General features: G+C 38.5%; 1 protein-coding gene across 4 annotated transcripts in view; it reads left to right on the top strand.

Annotated features, from left to right (window-relative positions):
* POU6F2 (POU class 6 homeobox 2) overlaps positions 1–12,325 on the top strand; it is a 324,363-nt gene that overhangs the window by 206,697 nt on the left and 105,341 nt on the right. For all 4 annotated transcript variants that reach the window (XM_088167824.1, XM_088167813.1, XM_088167808.1 and 1 more), the window contains exon 5: positions 4,855–5,165. In XM_088167824.1, the coding sequence (XP_088023950.1) occupies positions 4,855–5,165 (311 nt within the window). The remainder of the gene's footprint in view (positions 1–4,854; positions 5,166–12,325) is intronic.

Raw genomic sequence — 12,325 nt, 5'->3', positions numbered from 1 at the left:
ATCTTCCTCATTAGATGTTGTGAGACCATCAATTTATTACCTTGCCTGTGTGGCAAACTTCTTCCAATGCAGGCAGGTTCTCTGTGGATATCTGTGTGTGAATATGACTTCTATACATTGAATACATCTTCCGTATGGTAGAAAACATGCAAAAGCATCATTAAAGTGCAATGACTTTTGTTCCCTATATTGACCTAGGCTGAATTTGAACCAGTGATGTAGAAATAATATGCTCTGTATCCCATTACTAATCTCTTCAGCCACAAGTCCAACCCTTCAGGGATTTTTTTTTTTCCACAAAGAGGATGCTAACATATTTAAAAGAAGTCACATTTTACTCTTGAAAAGAAAATCCGAGCATATGGAAAAACATGGGTATTTGGCTAACCTACCGCTCATTACCCAGGAGGGAGAGAATGTAAATGCAGGCTCGCATTAGATTGTTCAGTGCGTGTATTCAATCTTTAGAAATCTGTTTCAAAGAAAAGAAAGGCATAAACCTCATTAGAAGAGAAACAACAGGGTGGAAAAAAAAGCGAGCCATGTCAGTTCAAAAGCAAGCCCAGATGCTTAAGTTAGTTACACTTTTCAGTTTAAGGCAATGCAAATCCATTCTCCATTACTGAGGAAGTGGAAAAAGGCATTAAGCCCCTTGAAATGGCAGGAGTCAAGTTCTGTGCTCAGTCAAATAGGAAAAGGTTTAATGTATGATTTTCTTCTTTTTAGTCCATTGTACATTGTATCAAGGCACTGAAGAACAACTATGCAATTACGTAAATAGGAGGAGAGAAGCTAGAGTAGCACAATTGTTTGTAAGCTCAAATTGTTTCTTATTCCTCCTACCCCTCCTTCCTCTTTACACAGAAACAAACATGCACAAAACATTAATAAAATAAATCAGACATTATGTGAAGCTTATCCACAAGAGCAGATTCTAGATACAATTTGAATCCCTGAATATTAATTTGATCTTCTGCCAAACGCTGTAGAGGTCTTAAGAATCGGAGTTCATATTGTGAAGGAAAGGTGAAAAAGGAGTCCTAATTTCGAATTGTTTTTATTATATAAACATTTGTGAGCACACTTATGCTCCTTGCTTTTTAGAGAATCATGTTAAACTTTAAAATGTATATTTTAACCTAAAGTATAACCAGGGATATTCCCCTACTTATGTCACAATATGTTAGGCAGAGGCAGCAGACGATTTCTACTATTTTCTGTTAATCAGGCTTGGGAAATGAAGACAGAGCCTCTTCAGTTTGCCCACGATGACAAAGCTTCAGTCATCCCCCTGTCATGGATCAGACTGCTTCTTTCAGCATGGTTGCCTCAGAGGTGAATTTTCCCCATTGTAACACTCTACTTGGCAGAAGGGCATTTTCATTTCATTTCAGTTTCCTGTGCAGGTAACCAGCAGAGGAATAGAATATGAAATGACACATTTTGTGTGAATATTGTAAATGCATGGCAACACCATGCCTAAGGTATCCCCCAAAGAAAGTCAAGGAGGAGTATGTACTTTAGGTCATAACTTTCTCTAACCCACAAAGTAGCTTGAGATCTGTGAGAAGTATTGCAGTAGATGACCTAGGAGAACAGAAAGTTTGCTTTCACTGCCTCTTGACCATTGATTTGCACCACTTAACTCGATGCCTCTTATTCTAATGTAAATGCCTTGATATTATAAATATAATCTGCTTAAAGTAGGATCATGAACCAGGGGATGATCTCATGGAAGGTCTGCCACAACACCACACAAGCAAGAAGTTTCTTGAACCATAGGTTTTAAAACCCCTCCTGCCATTGTTTCTTCATAGATATTAGTTATATTTACCGTCTTCTTGGATACCTGGTATATATTCAACATGTATTTTTTTAGGGAGAGTTGAAATATCATGCAGCTTTTGTGGATTTTCCTCACAGTTTTTCATAGCTTGCATACATTTTTAGTTGTGTCTCTTGTTTAAAGTGATGTACTTTATGCTGACCTTTTTAACCATAGAAAGAACTTTTGCGATTCTTTGCAAGTCTTTTTAATTCTTGAATGCAATTGTGAAAGTAGCACTTTTCACTAAAATATGTCAAAGTTTTACCCAGCTGTTAGCCAGTAAGTAATAAAAAAGATTCCTGTAAGGTAGGCAGTGCATGTTATCTTTTATACATGCAGACATAGCACTGTTGTACCACCTGAAATTCCATCAGGCTCCAAGCTCTGCAGAAAGTGACAAATGCTAGACAGGTATACGATTTATAATGGATGAGCTATGCAAGCAAGCTCTGGGAGTTGGATTGGATTTGATTGCAAACAATAATATGACACAACCCCTGCTGTGGATAGTACACACACTGTGAGAGGCAGTGCAATCGGGCAGCATGAGCACCAGAGTGCAGGCATGATCCAGAGCCCTAAATCCACCTTCACTGCATACCTACTGCGTGGCTTTCAGAACACCTTTTCTGTTCTAACTGTACTTCTTCCTGTTCTTGCTGAACATGTTGTTTAGCAACAGCATGTTCAACAATCATATCTCTCTAAGCCACTTCAGTGCAATTTATAGCCCAGCATGATGATAGGCTTCAGAGAGGCTTTTTAAAGGAATTACATGAAAACACAAGAAGTTAAATATTTGAATAATTTTGTGCAGTTACTGGCAATAAACTTGGAAACTTTTCCATGTAGTAACTATTCTCCATTAATCAGATTATCCTTCAGGGAATATCTTGTACCCCAGCAAGAATATTTTCATTTCCAGTATGAAAGTGAATGGTAAAGATATCAATCTTCCTGCATTCACCAACATTCAAGTATTGAGCAGTACTAAAAGCACAGCTTTTCTAGTCCTAGATGAGAAGGTTTTGTCTCCTCCTGTCCAATTGTGCACATATATAAAATGGTCCCTCATTCCTCTCCATGAGCCACGTGGATTAGAAGTTATGCTTCTGTGGGATGTAATTTAATTCATTTCTATATTGGAGAGTGTGGATGCAGTAAGGGTCAGTTTGAAGTCTTGGCTCTAGTTATCAGTGGTCCATCCAGTCTGCTAAGCTATCAGAGGTGAAGAAATGGACTGCACAATAGAAAGAGCTGGTCTTGAATTCTTATTATATTTCCATTCACTATCCTATTTGCTTTGGGGTATTTAGGTACGAATTCTCATTGGGAAATTTATGGGAGTGTTCCCTTACTTTTCCAGGGTGATTTCTTTTGCATGAGATATCATGCATGTTTATAATCTGATGGTCACTCTGCTTTGTGTTGAAGTAAAAAACTTTTATGAGTAACTTTCTTGATAAAAATATATTGGTGTTATCAGTCCTTTGTATTATTAGGATTCTTTGTTGAAGTCACATACACATGGCTATAATTCTTATTAAGGCACATTTCTAGTTTGATTCCTGCGTCTGTTGAAAGAAAATTTAGATCAGCTATGAGCTGGGAATGGAGAGCCAACAGCTCTTCCTATCAAGTCTTATAATTTTCCTTCTTAAAGCCTTTTCTGGCTTACTCTTTCTGCCTCATCTTTCTCCATTTTATGTTCTTTTTTCTTTTTCTTATCCCAGTTTATGGCTCATTGATTTCATAAGTCGTACCAAGACCTCAGGTTCAGCCTCAGGGCATAGACATCTAGAAAGCTGAAATAGGGATGCTGGCATGAAAAGAAAGTGGAGATGGCTTTATCTGCCAATCCACAAATAACTTGGTCAACAGAGTTTCTCGCCATGAAATCTGAGTGCCATTTTAAAAATAATAAATTTAATTCATTCTCAGTTTACTTTTGCTTCTGTGGATAGAAATTAGAATACAGGGTGGTGCTGGCAAAGCAGTATACAGAGTGAAAAATATCATTATGACCTTGCAAGTTGTTTCTCTTGGATCTTATAGCTAACTAATTCAACCCTTAAGATGTTGATTAACATGGGTATGGCTGGAGACCAAGGTGACTTATTCAGGGTATAATCCCAGAAAACATCACTCTTCTGTGATGCTCTTGCTGCTGTTTAAAGCTGTTCTTTCTTAGTGACATCCCTATGAAAACTTCCTGTCTTCCTGAATTTAATGAATGTCCTAGTCAGTTTGAAAATGTTTCTGGGAAATAAAGTTTGGTCCTTTGTGCCAGCAGGTTTATGTGAGCCATGCACTTCCAAACATCACATTTGAAGCATATGCTAGCAAAACACAACAGACCTTCACTATCAGGAGTAAGTGAGCAGTGCAAGTTACAAAGAAGGAATTTATAGCTTTTAGATGTGAATTATAAGGAGCAGTTCTTATTTCAGAGACACACACATTTTATTAGGTATTCTTTGCTCCCTAGGCATTGCACAAGAAATTTCACAGCTGAATGTTTTATTTCCTGATACCTACTGCATAATGACATGACAAAGTTCTTTTCAGAGTATCCTTTACTTTATGACTATGGCTTTCTCCTCCTTTATATAACAGCACTGGTTCATGTTATGAGTTCTTGCTATACTTACAAGTACAGTGATAATCTGTTCCTCTCTTCTCTAGGCAGATAATATTCCCATTGGCTTCACTGGCAAACTTGTCTGAGGAAAGAATCCTGGTCAGCTCTGAGCCCCATCCTGTGGGCAGACCTCTAGCCCTTTCAAAAGTTTTCTTTCATTGCCCCCAGGGAAGTCTGGCTCTTTACCACAGAATAATACAGGCAGAATCACAGGCTATTATTGATGAGAACAATTTCCTCCCACATCCTGAAATCTAGGGCTAGCTGTCCTCAGCAAGAAGTATGTCCCTCAAAGTAACAGAACCAGAATTTTATCCAGAAAACTTTTAACACAGTAGATATTACTGAAACTTGTATAACTCCCTTCTCTCTCTTCAATTCACAGCTACCTCATCCCTGAACTCCCAGCTTCAACAGCTTCAGCATCTTCAGCAGCTCCAGCATCAACAGCAGCAGCAGCAGCAGCAGCAAAGCCAGCAGCAGCAGCAAGCTCAGCAGGCACAGACTCCACAGCCAGCCCAGCAGAGCCAGCAATCACAGCCACAGCCATCAGCACCACCACCACAGAGCCAAACACAGTCCCAGAGCCAGAGCCAACCACCTCCAGCCTCACAGTCCTCCAGCTCCCCTCAGAAACCCAGCCAGTCACCAGGGCACGGCCTTCCATCTCCTCTTACTTCACCAAATCCATTACAGGTAGGATGCTACATACAAATCTCTAAGGGTCTAAAACCAGCATGTGCGTTCTCCCTCACTGCAAGGGGAAACCAAGTGAAGGCTATGCCTTCTGATCACACAGGCTGAGAAATTCCACATTGTATTTCTCAATCCTTATGAGAATTCAGCTTAGAACAGCGAAAAAGATGATAAACCAGAAAAGCATACCTAATGATGGTTCTAGGATGCTGCTTCCTGAAGAGTAAATGTCTTTTGCTTTCAAAGTCCATATTGTAAAGCCCATAGAGAACTCTTGAATTTTTTTCCACAGAATCATCATGTAAAATTTACAAAAGGCATTTGCCCAGCAGTCAGCCTTTATGATAAGAGAATAACAATATTAGCTGTTTGTTAGGAGATGATCCTGACTGTCAGCTTCTGCTGATGGACATGTGCAAGGGGTGGATGTGTTACCTCTCCTCTTGAAATCACGGTCCTAATTTTTACCCTGCTGATAATCAAATACTTCTGCTAAGGTTCTTAGTATAGATTTCAAAGCTAAGGATGCCAGTTAATGCCATTCATAGATGCTCACTCCAATGACATGGTTGTTTTTTAATAGACCAACAGCTACTGCATCCATACTGATGCTCAGCTCTGCCCATCTTGGAAGTCCTGGGCAGAAACAGGAGAGCTCTGGTCCAGTGGTTCTATGTTCTTAGAGCTGGGTGTTCTTGCACTACGTGTTGTGCTACATTCACATTGTGCAAGAATAGCTTTGACTGTACCCATAAGTAGTGTGATTGTGAACACCAGGGTAGTCTGTGAAGTGAGTGGGTTCTCATTCACTAGGCAGTGAAACTGCACTTAGAAACCAGAAAAGTCTCTATCAACTTTAGTCTTTAAATTTTGAGACACCACTTAAAATGCTTTATCCACACTGATGGATTTGGATCCATTTCCTGCAGAAATAAAACTGCATTAGCTTAATAATTAAACAATCCTTTTTAGACAATTAAGGGAATTGGTTTACAAAAAGCTTTTCTTGCATGTGTCCAGTTAAACCTGCATTAATCTGAGCTTCAACTAAATTGCATCAAATCTGATTTTTTTAAAATGGTTTAGGTAATAGACTTAAAAGTCTGCAAGAGATGTGTCCTTGCTTGCTGAACGTTTTCTTAGAGTAGAGAATAATGTTTCTAGAGCTTCTTCTCTGCATTGTCTTAAGGACTACATATACATCACTTAATGCCCAATCTATCGTGTTAGTGAGTGCTTTGGGGCTTTTTTGTATGCAGATTATTGATATACAGAGACACAGATATTTTCAGGGGAGCTTCTGTTACATTTTATTATCTTGGTACAGCTGTAATGTATGCACACAGTGCATACACAATATTTTGCTAAAACTGCCTGTTAAATATTGTGTTTCAAAAGTCATTAAGTTCTACAAACAAAGCAAATGAACACATAAATTAGAGTTGGAGTAGGAGAGAAGTCGGATTATCTCAGACAACATACCTCAAGAGGGTTGTACTAACACTGAATCTGAGGTCTTAACTCTTGTATAGCCTTTGGTCCCAATGTAAATCTCAAATGAATGTGAGCATTTCCAGTCTCATCTGTGATCCACAGATGCTTTCTACTGTTAGCTTCCCTGGGTCGCCTCTCATCTTCAGAAGTGCAATAAAAGTGAAAACTTTCCTGGTAGATAACAATACTTCTACACAGACACCGTGGCATATCTCACTCTTTAGCATCCTTACTCTCACAACGACCCATCTGAGGGCAGTCTGGATGTGGCAGACTCAACAGAAGTGAAAGAAGGGAACCAAGTACTCTGAGGTGCTTTTAGTTCAAACACTGTCCCTTGAAGGTTTTAGGAACTGAGATTACACTTAATAAAATACACCAGTGTGAGAGGTCTGGCATTTCCCCTGGGCTGAGCTCAGCCAGTGCTGCCAAGCCAGTTGCTTCACTGGGATATTTTCAGGACAGTAGTGAAGGAGATAGAAGTCATTAGATGTTAGTTCTGGCTCAGCATTAAAAACTTGCTAATAAATTGTGGGATAAGTAGTTTAAATAGTCTTTCTTCTCTGATCTCACCATTTAAATAGCTATGAAATCCCAAAGTTTGTTCACAAATATGCTGTGTACTGACAATGAGAAGAGAAGCCAGAACTGAGCACACTACTTCAGCCCTCACCTTAAGCAATGTGTGTAGGGTCATTCCTTTGGCCTTCTAGCCATCTCTACAGCATTTCTACAGCAAGTTTAACACTGCTCAAGCTTCCCTAGAAGTAATTAAAACTTGAAGCATGCTCTGTAATATTTCCAGCAATTCTGAGACACTTTTATATGCAACCAAGTGACACTCAGAAATATTTCCAGAGGAACTGATGTTGTACTTTTTATATGGTTGTTTGGGTACTTTTCTAAATTAGAGCAGTGGTAAGATCTCCTCCATGAAATTTGTCTTTCCATTCCAAATCCTGCAGTGAAAGGCTGCTTTACCCTTGTACATCCATCTTGAGGATGGATTGGATCTGAAATTATTTTCTTTTGCACAGGAAGTTAAAAAAAAAAACAACAAAAGGAGGGAGCATATGTTTGGCAGCAGTTCTTTATAATAGCTGCTTAGAATGTGGATTTTTTTAATGTGTTCAATGCTCCAACTTAAAAATCAACCTAAGACAAAAGTCAGATGTATTATGGCCTCTAGGGTAATGTTCTTTATGAACTAGAGTGAAATGGATTTTGTTTGAAGAATATTAAGGGAATAAAGAACAACTAAGTTAAAGTTTGACAGCTAAAATTTCATTTCTGAATTCTTGACTTTCTTCATGTGGGCTTTATCCTCTTACATTATTCAGAATCTGTCTGAAAGATATTAGTTTAAAAAAATGCAACCTCAAAAAATTGTCACGGAAAGTCAGTAATTCAGGAGGATGATTGCGTTTGTTTCAAAAAACTGAAGGATAACAGCAATTACATCTCAAAACATACAGATGCTGTCATGTCCTTCAGAAGGCAAATTAAATGAAAGTGACTTGCTTAGGTATACCTGGGTGAGGTACTTTGCTAGCTGATCAGAAATTAATAATGCTGGTGCAGTGTACACCAGCTAAAAGCCTCAGAATTATTCTTCTCAGATTATTTTGTAATACTCTGCTCTAATTTTATCACTATTCTTTATATGATTCAGTGGGCTGAACTGTAGTTTCAAAACTACTTTTTATGGGGTCTTTTAATGATTATGTAGAAAGACATAAAACCTACCTTTAGGTTCCAGGACATGAATTTTTTGCTGACATTAGTGAAGAGGGTCCAGATTAACCCTGGTAAAAGCCAAACACTGCAGAGCAAGGGTCTTTGTTGATTTGCAAGAGACAGCAACCAGAGAAGAATTTTTAAAAGCTGAGCTCTCTTTCAGGAAGTGGTGGGTCGGGCAGATGCCAGAAGACTTTCATCCCTCCCTTCTAAAATGGTGAAAATCCTCATTAAAATAATCATAGTCTGTTGTTTATTTTCATTGTGTCAATTGATTGATGAGCATAGTACTAAGTAGCTAATTATTCTGCTTGACTACCAGAATAAGGCACTTTCTAGCAGCAAAATACATTTAGCTGGCTCCAAAAAAAGGTTAGGTTCTGGTGCTGACATTCACTGTATATTTTAGAGATATGGACAAGATGAATGTACACATAGCCAGACCTGCAAAGGGAGAACTACACTATAGGAATAGACGAATTCTCAATGATTTCTACTGTTCTGTTTGTGTGTGAATAGGAACAGACAAACAGGAAATCCCCCAGAGATTTTCTTACTGTAAAATTATTCCAACCATTTTCAGAACTCTTTCCTGAAGAATCTCTTTTGTCACAGAAGTCTGCCTACAATAACTGCAGCTGATGGAAAATGATGAGTGAGAAAAAAATAACAATAAAAATAGGGAAGAAGGGAAGTGAGGAGATGACAACAGCACAAAAGTCTTCTAAGTAATAGCAAACTTTAGGATGCCAAAACCAGAACCTCCTTCAGATTAAATTTTCATACTAATCTTAAATAATGTATTTGGAAACTCAATACTTTTATAACAAAGGAACAAAGAAAAGCAGAAAGGCTGAAATACTCAGCTGCAAATGAGGGAGAATATGTACGCTGATGTCTGAGGCTCCAATAGTCACACAAAACAAACTGCCCCTTCCCTTTCCACCCAGTCTCCTTCACTGGTTAGCTTCTCATTAAGGAAAAATCAGTTTTGAAGACATTTCAATGTTTTCTGAGACTTTGACATATTTACATATCTTTAAGATAGAGAAGTCATAACCAAGTCTCTGTCAGCTTGACAAACACCAATTTTTCAAGGATTATGCTCGTGATCTGTTTATGATTGTGTTTGCATCCAAGACTTGTTGTATTTTTCTCATGCTTATTGAATCTTGAGATTAAGAAAATTTGATTGAGATTATGACCCCATTAATCCCACTGAGTTTGGTGGGTTGCTCTGTTTTGCTAAAATTATCTAACCTCTTCTGTATAAGATGCTCTGCAATGTACGACTGATTGAATCTGTTCCCAAGTTGCTTAGTAATCAATTCGGCAAATAAATATTTTATAAATGGCGAGTAAATGCAGCGCTTTGTTCAAAATCTCCTGTTTTGGTATCGGTTGGGAGTGAGATAACCCATATCACAAGGTGATAGGTGATATAGACAAGTACAGAAGACATTTATTTGAGTAGGTTCATGCCCATTTCCTGGTGTGAGTGAGCCAGTTGAATGCTGATCTTGGATGGATGTCCAGGAGATACTGGCAAGACCTGAGTCTCAGCTCTAAACTAATGGCATGGAAAGTCCCCTGCAGTCAGCTAAATTGAGTTAAGCTTGGTGATCTGTTGAGAATATTTTGCTTATTTCATCCTGCTGCTCATTTCAAACAGAAAGATTTGAACACCTTGTTCTACTGACAGTTTTGGATTTCTGTGTATTCCTATAGTATTTTAAAGATCTTTGTAGGTTGATAAATGTGATTTCATGGGCAGAACAGGCAAGTACTTGTGTAAAAATTTCTACTAGCAAGGAAGTCATGGTACCTGTGTACCACACACACATGGTTATTACCCACTGCAAATGCTGTTGTCATTCAGGCGCTCTCCTTTTGGCTTTGTGCTCTTCTTTTTGCCACTGCAGTAGTTCCATGAACCTTTATTACTGTTCACAAACTTGAACTGTGCTTGAGAAATTGTTGAGTTTGAGTTTCAGTGCCACCAGGACCTCCTTTCTTCTTTTTCTCTTACCTCTTCTGTCACTTCCGTAGTCCTACTCATCCTTTCTGGGTCTTCCACCAGACCCAGAACAGAGCAGAGATGTTTAAACAATCTCAAACAGATTTTATGTCTTCTCATTTCCTAAGGAAACCTTCTCTCAGGTGGAGCACTGGCTGTCTGATCCATCCAAATGTACTCTGCAGCTGTTGCTATTTCAGAAGCACAAGGAAGACTGATGTCAACCCATCACACTGACTCACATTTAAAGCAAAGGAAATTATTCTTTGAGCAAAACAACTGGCATTATTAGCACCCAAGGGGCAGATACTGAGGCTACTAATGGAAACCATTTGCTAGAGAAATCTCTGAAGGAGAGGAGAGTGGAGATGTTTACCCAGCAAACAGCTTGCTCTGGCTTCTGAAATGGGAGTGTTTAATAAACTCCCCAAAGCAACTGAAGCATTTAATAAATGGGAAAATAAATAAATAACATCCTCCCACAACAAATTTGGGAAAGGATACACATCCCATAAGGTATTCTATTTCCAAAGCCTCTCTAGATAGAGAGTAGGACCCTTGGGGATATTAAGGACAGAAAAAGTTTACATAGCCCCTCAGATACTTTTATAAATCAAGTAGATCTGTTCTGTTAGCATTCATTTCTCTAAATTTATTTTTTCACTCATATTTCCAAACATTTTTAAAGAAAGTAGAGAATATTCTAAAGCATTATTTTATTTTCACCTATTTTTCATATCCCTCATCTCTTTGTATTTAAAAAAAAATGTGAGTCATCACAGGTTTCTAGTTTTGCAGGAAAATAATCTTTCTACTTGGTAGCAAGTGGACTGAGTGAACATTGAGAACCTGGTGTGCTTGGGTCTTATTAAACCTGAGGAGCAATATTTTCTAAGTGGTGTAGCCCTGATGCTATATCACTAAGGCTCATAGTGCAAAAAAGCACCTAAAAAAGTTGCTCAGCCCCTAGATACTGCTAGGGAGAGGAGAAAAAAAAAAAAGCCATTCTAGACTGTGTTTTAAATTTTAAAATTAAGCCCTTTTTTTGGCAGTATTGCTGAGATCTATTAGAGTGACCACTTCTGGATACTGTTAGTGGTTTTAGCAGATGCGGGTGTTTAAGAACAGTAATACTTTCTCCTTTTTATTGGTAGCCAGAATGTTTTGAGAGAGTAACTAAGCACAGGCCTGGAGATTATGAAATTTGCTTAAGTGTTAATGGGTTGATTGCTGAGTTACAGTCTGCCGTTTTCACTGGAAATTGATTGACTAGTGCTGCAGGTCTTCACACTTGACGCTCGGATTTGACTCGAAAATTCTGCCAAGTCTTTTACTCTGAAATTTATCTTAATTAGATCTGAAAGACCTGCCACAGCAGAATAGTCACACCGATTAAAATGAAAAACAGGAGAAATTACTGATCAAATTAATCATAATGTCGGGTTACAGCTGTAGGTCTGATGTAATTTGCCACTCCAGTGAGTTACATCGGCCCAGGCAGAGGAAAGAGAGCTGGTTTTACGCTGATCCGTAACACCAGGCAGCTTCAGGCAGCCCATCAGGATGCTTGTTCCTTTCATTCTCTTGGCTTATTCTGACCTTAGAGGTGCAACTAGAAACAATTTAGGCAAAAGAAAAAATATCCTGTTATAGAAGGGGTTAGACTGGAAATATGAGCTTTCCAAATTCTTCTTGTTTCATTTTTTGCCCTTCTCCACCAACCTTTTACTTTTGTTTGAAGTAATTAACAATTATGGGAAAACTATTAAGTCAGAGGTTACCACCTCAGACACAGTCAGAAAATGTGACTTTCTAAAGACTCCTTGTGGGTTAGGACATGAGGAAATTAGGATCATTTAAACAAATGGGCATTTAGCAGTACATGTCCTTCTGTCATGGTTTGACACTGGCC

This window comes from Sturnus vulgaris, chromosome 1 (genome assembly GCF_052056855.1).
Source record: "Sturnus vulgaris isolate bStuVul1 chromosome 1, bStuVul1.hap1, whole genome shotgun sequence".
Lineage (NCBI taxonomy): Eukaryota > Metazoa > Chordata > Aves > Passeriformes > Sturnidae > Sturnus > Sturnus vulgaris.
Note: the sequence above shows the minus strand (reverse complement) of the source record. Positions and strands in the feature narration are given on the sequence as shown.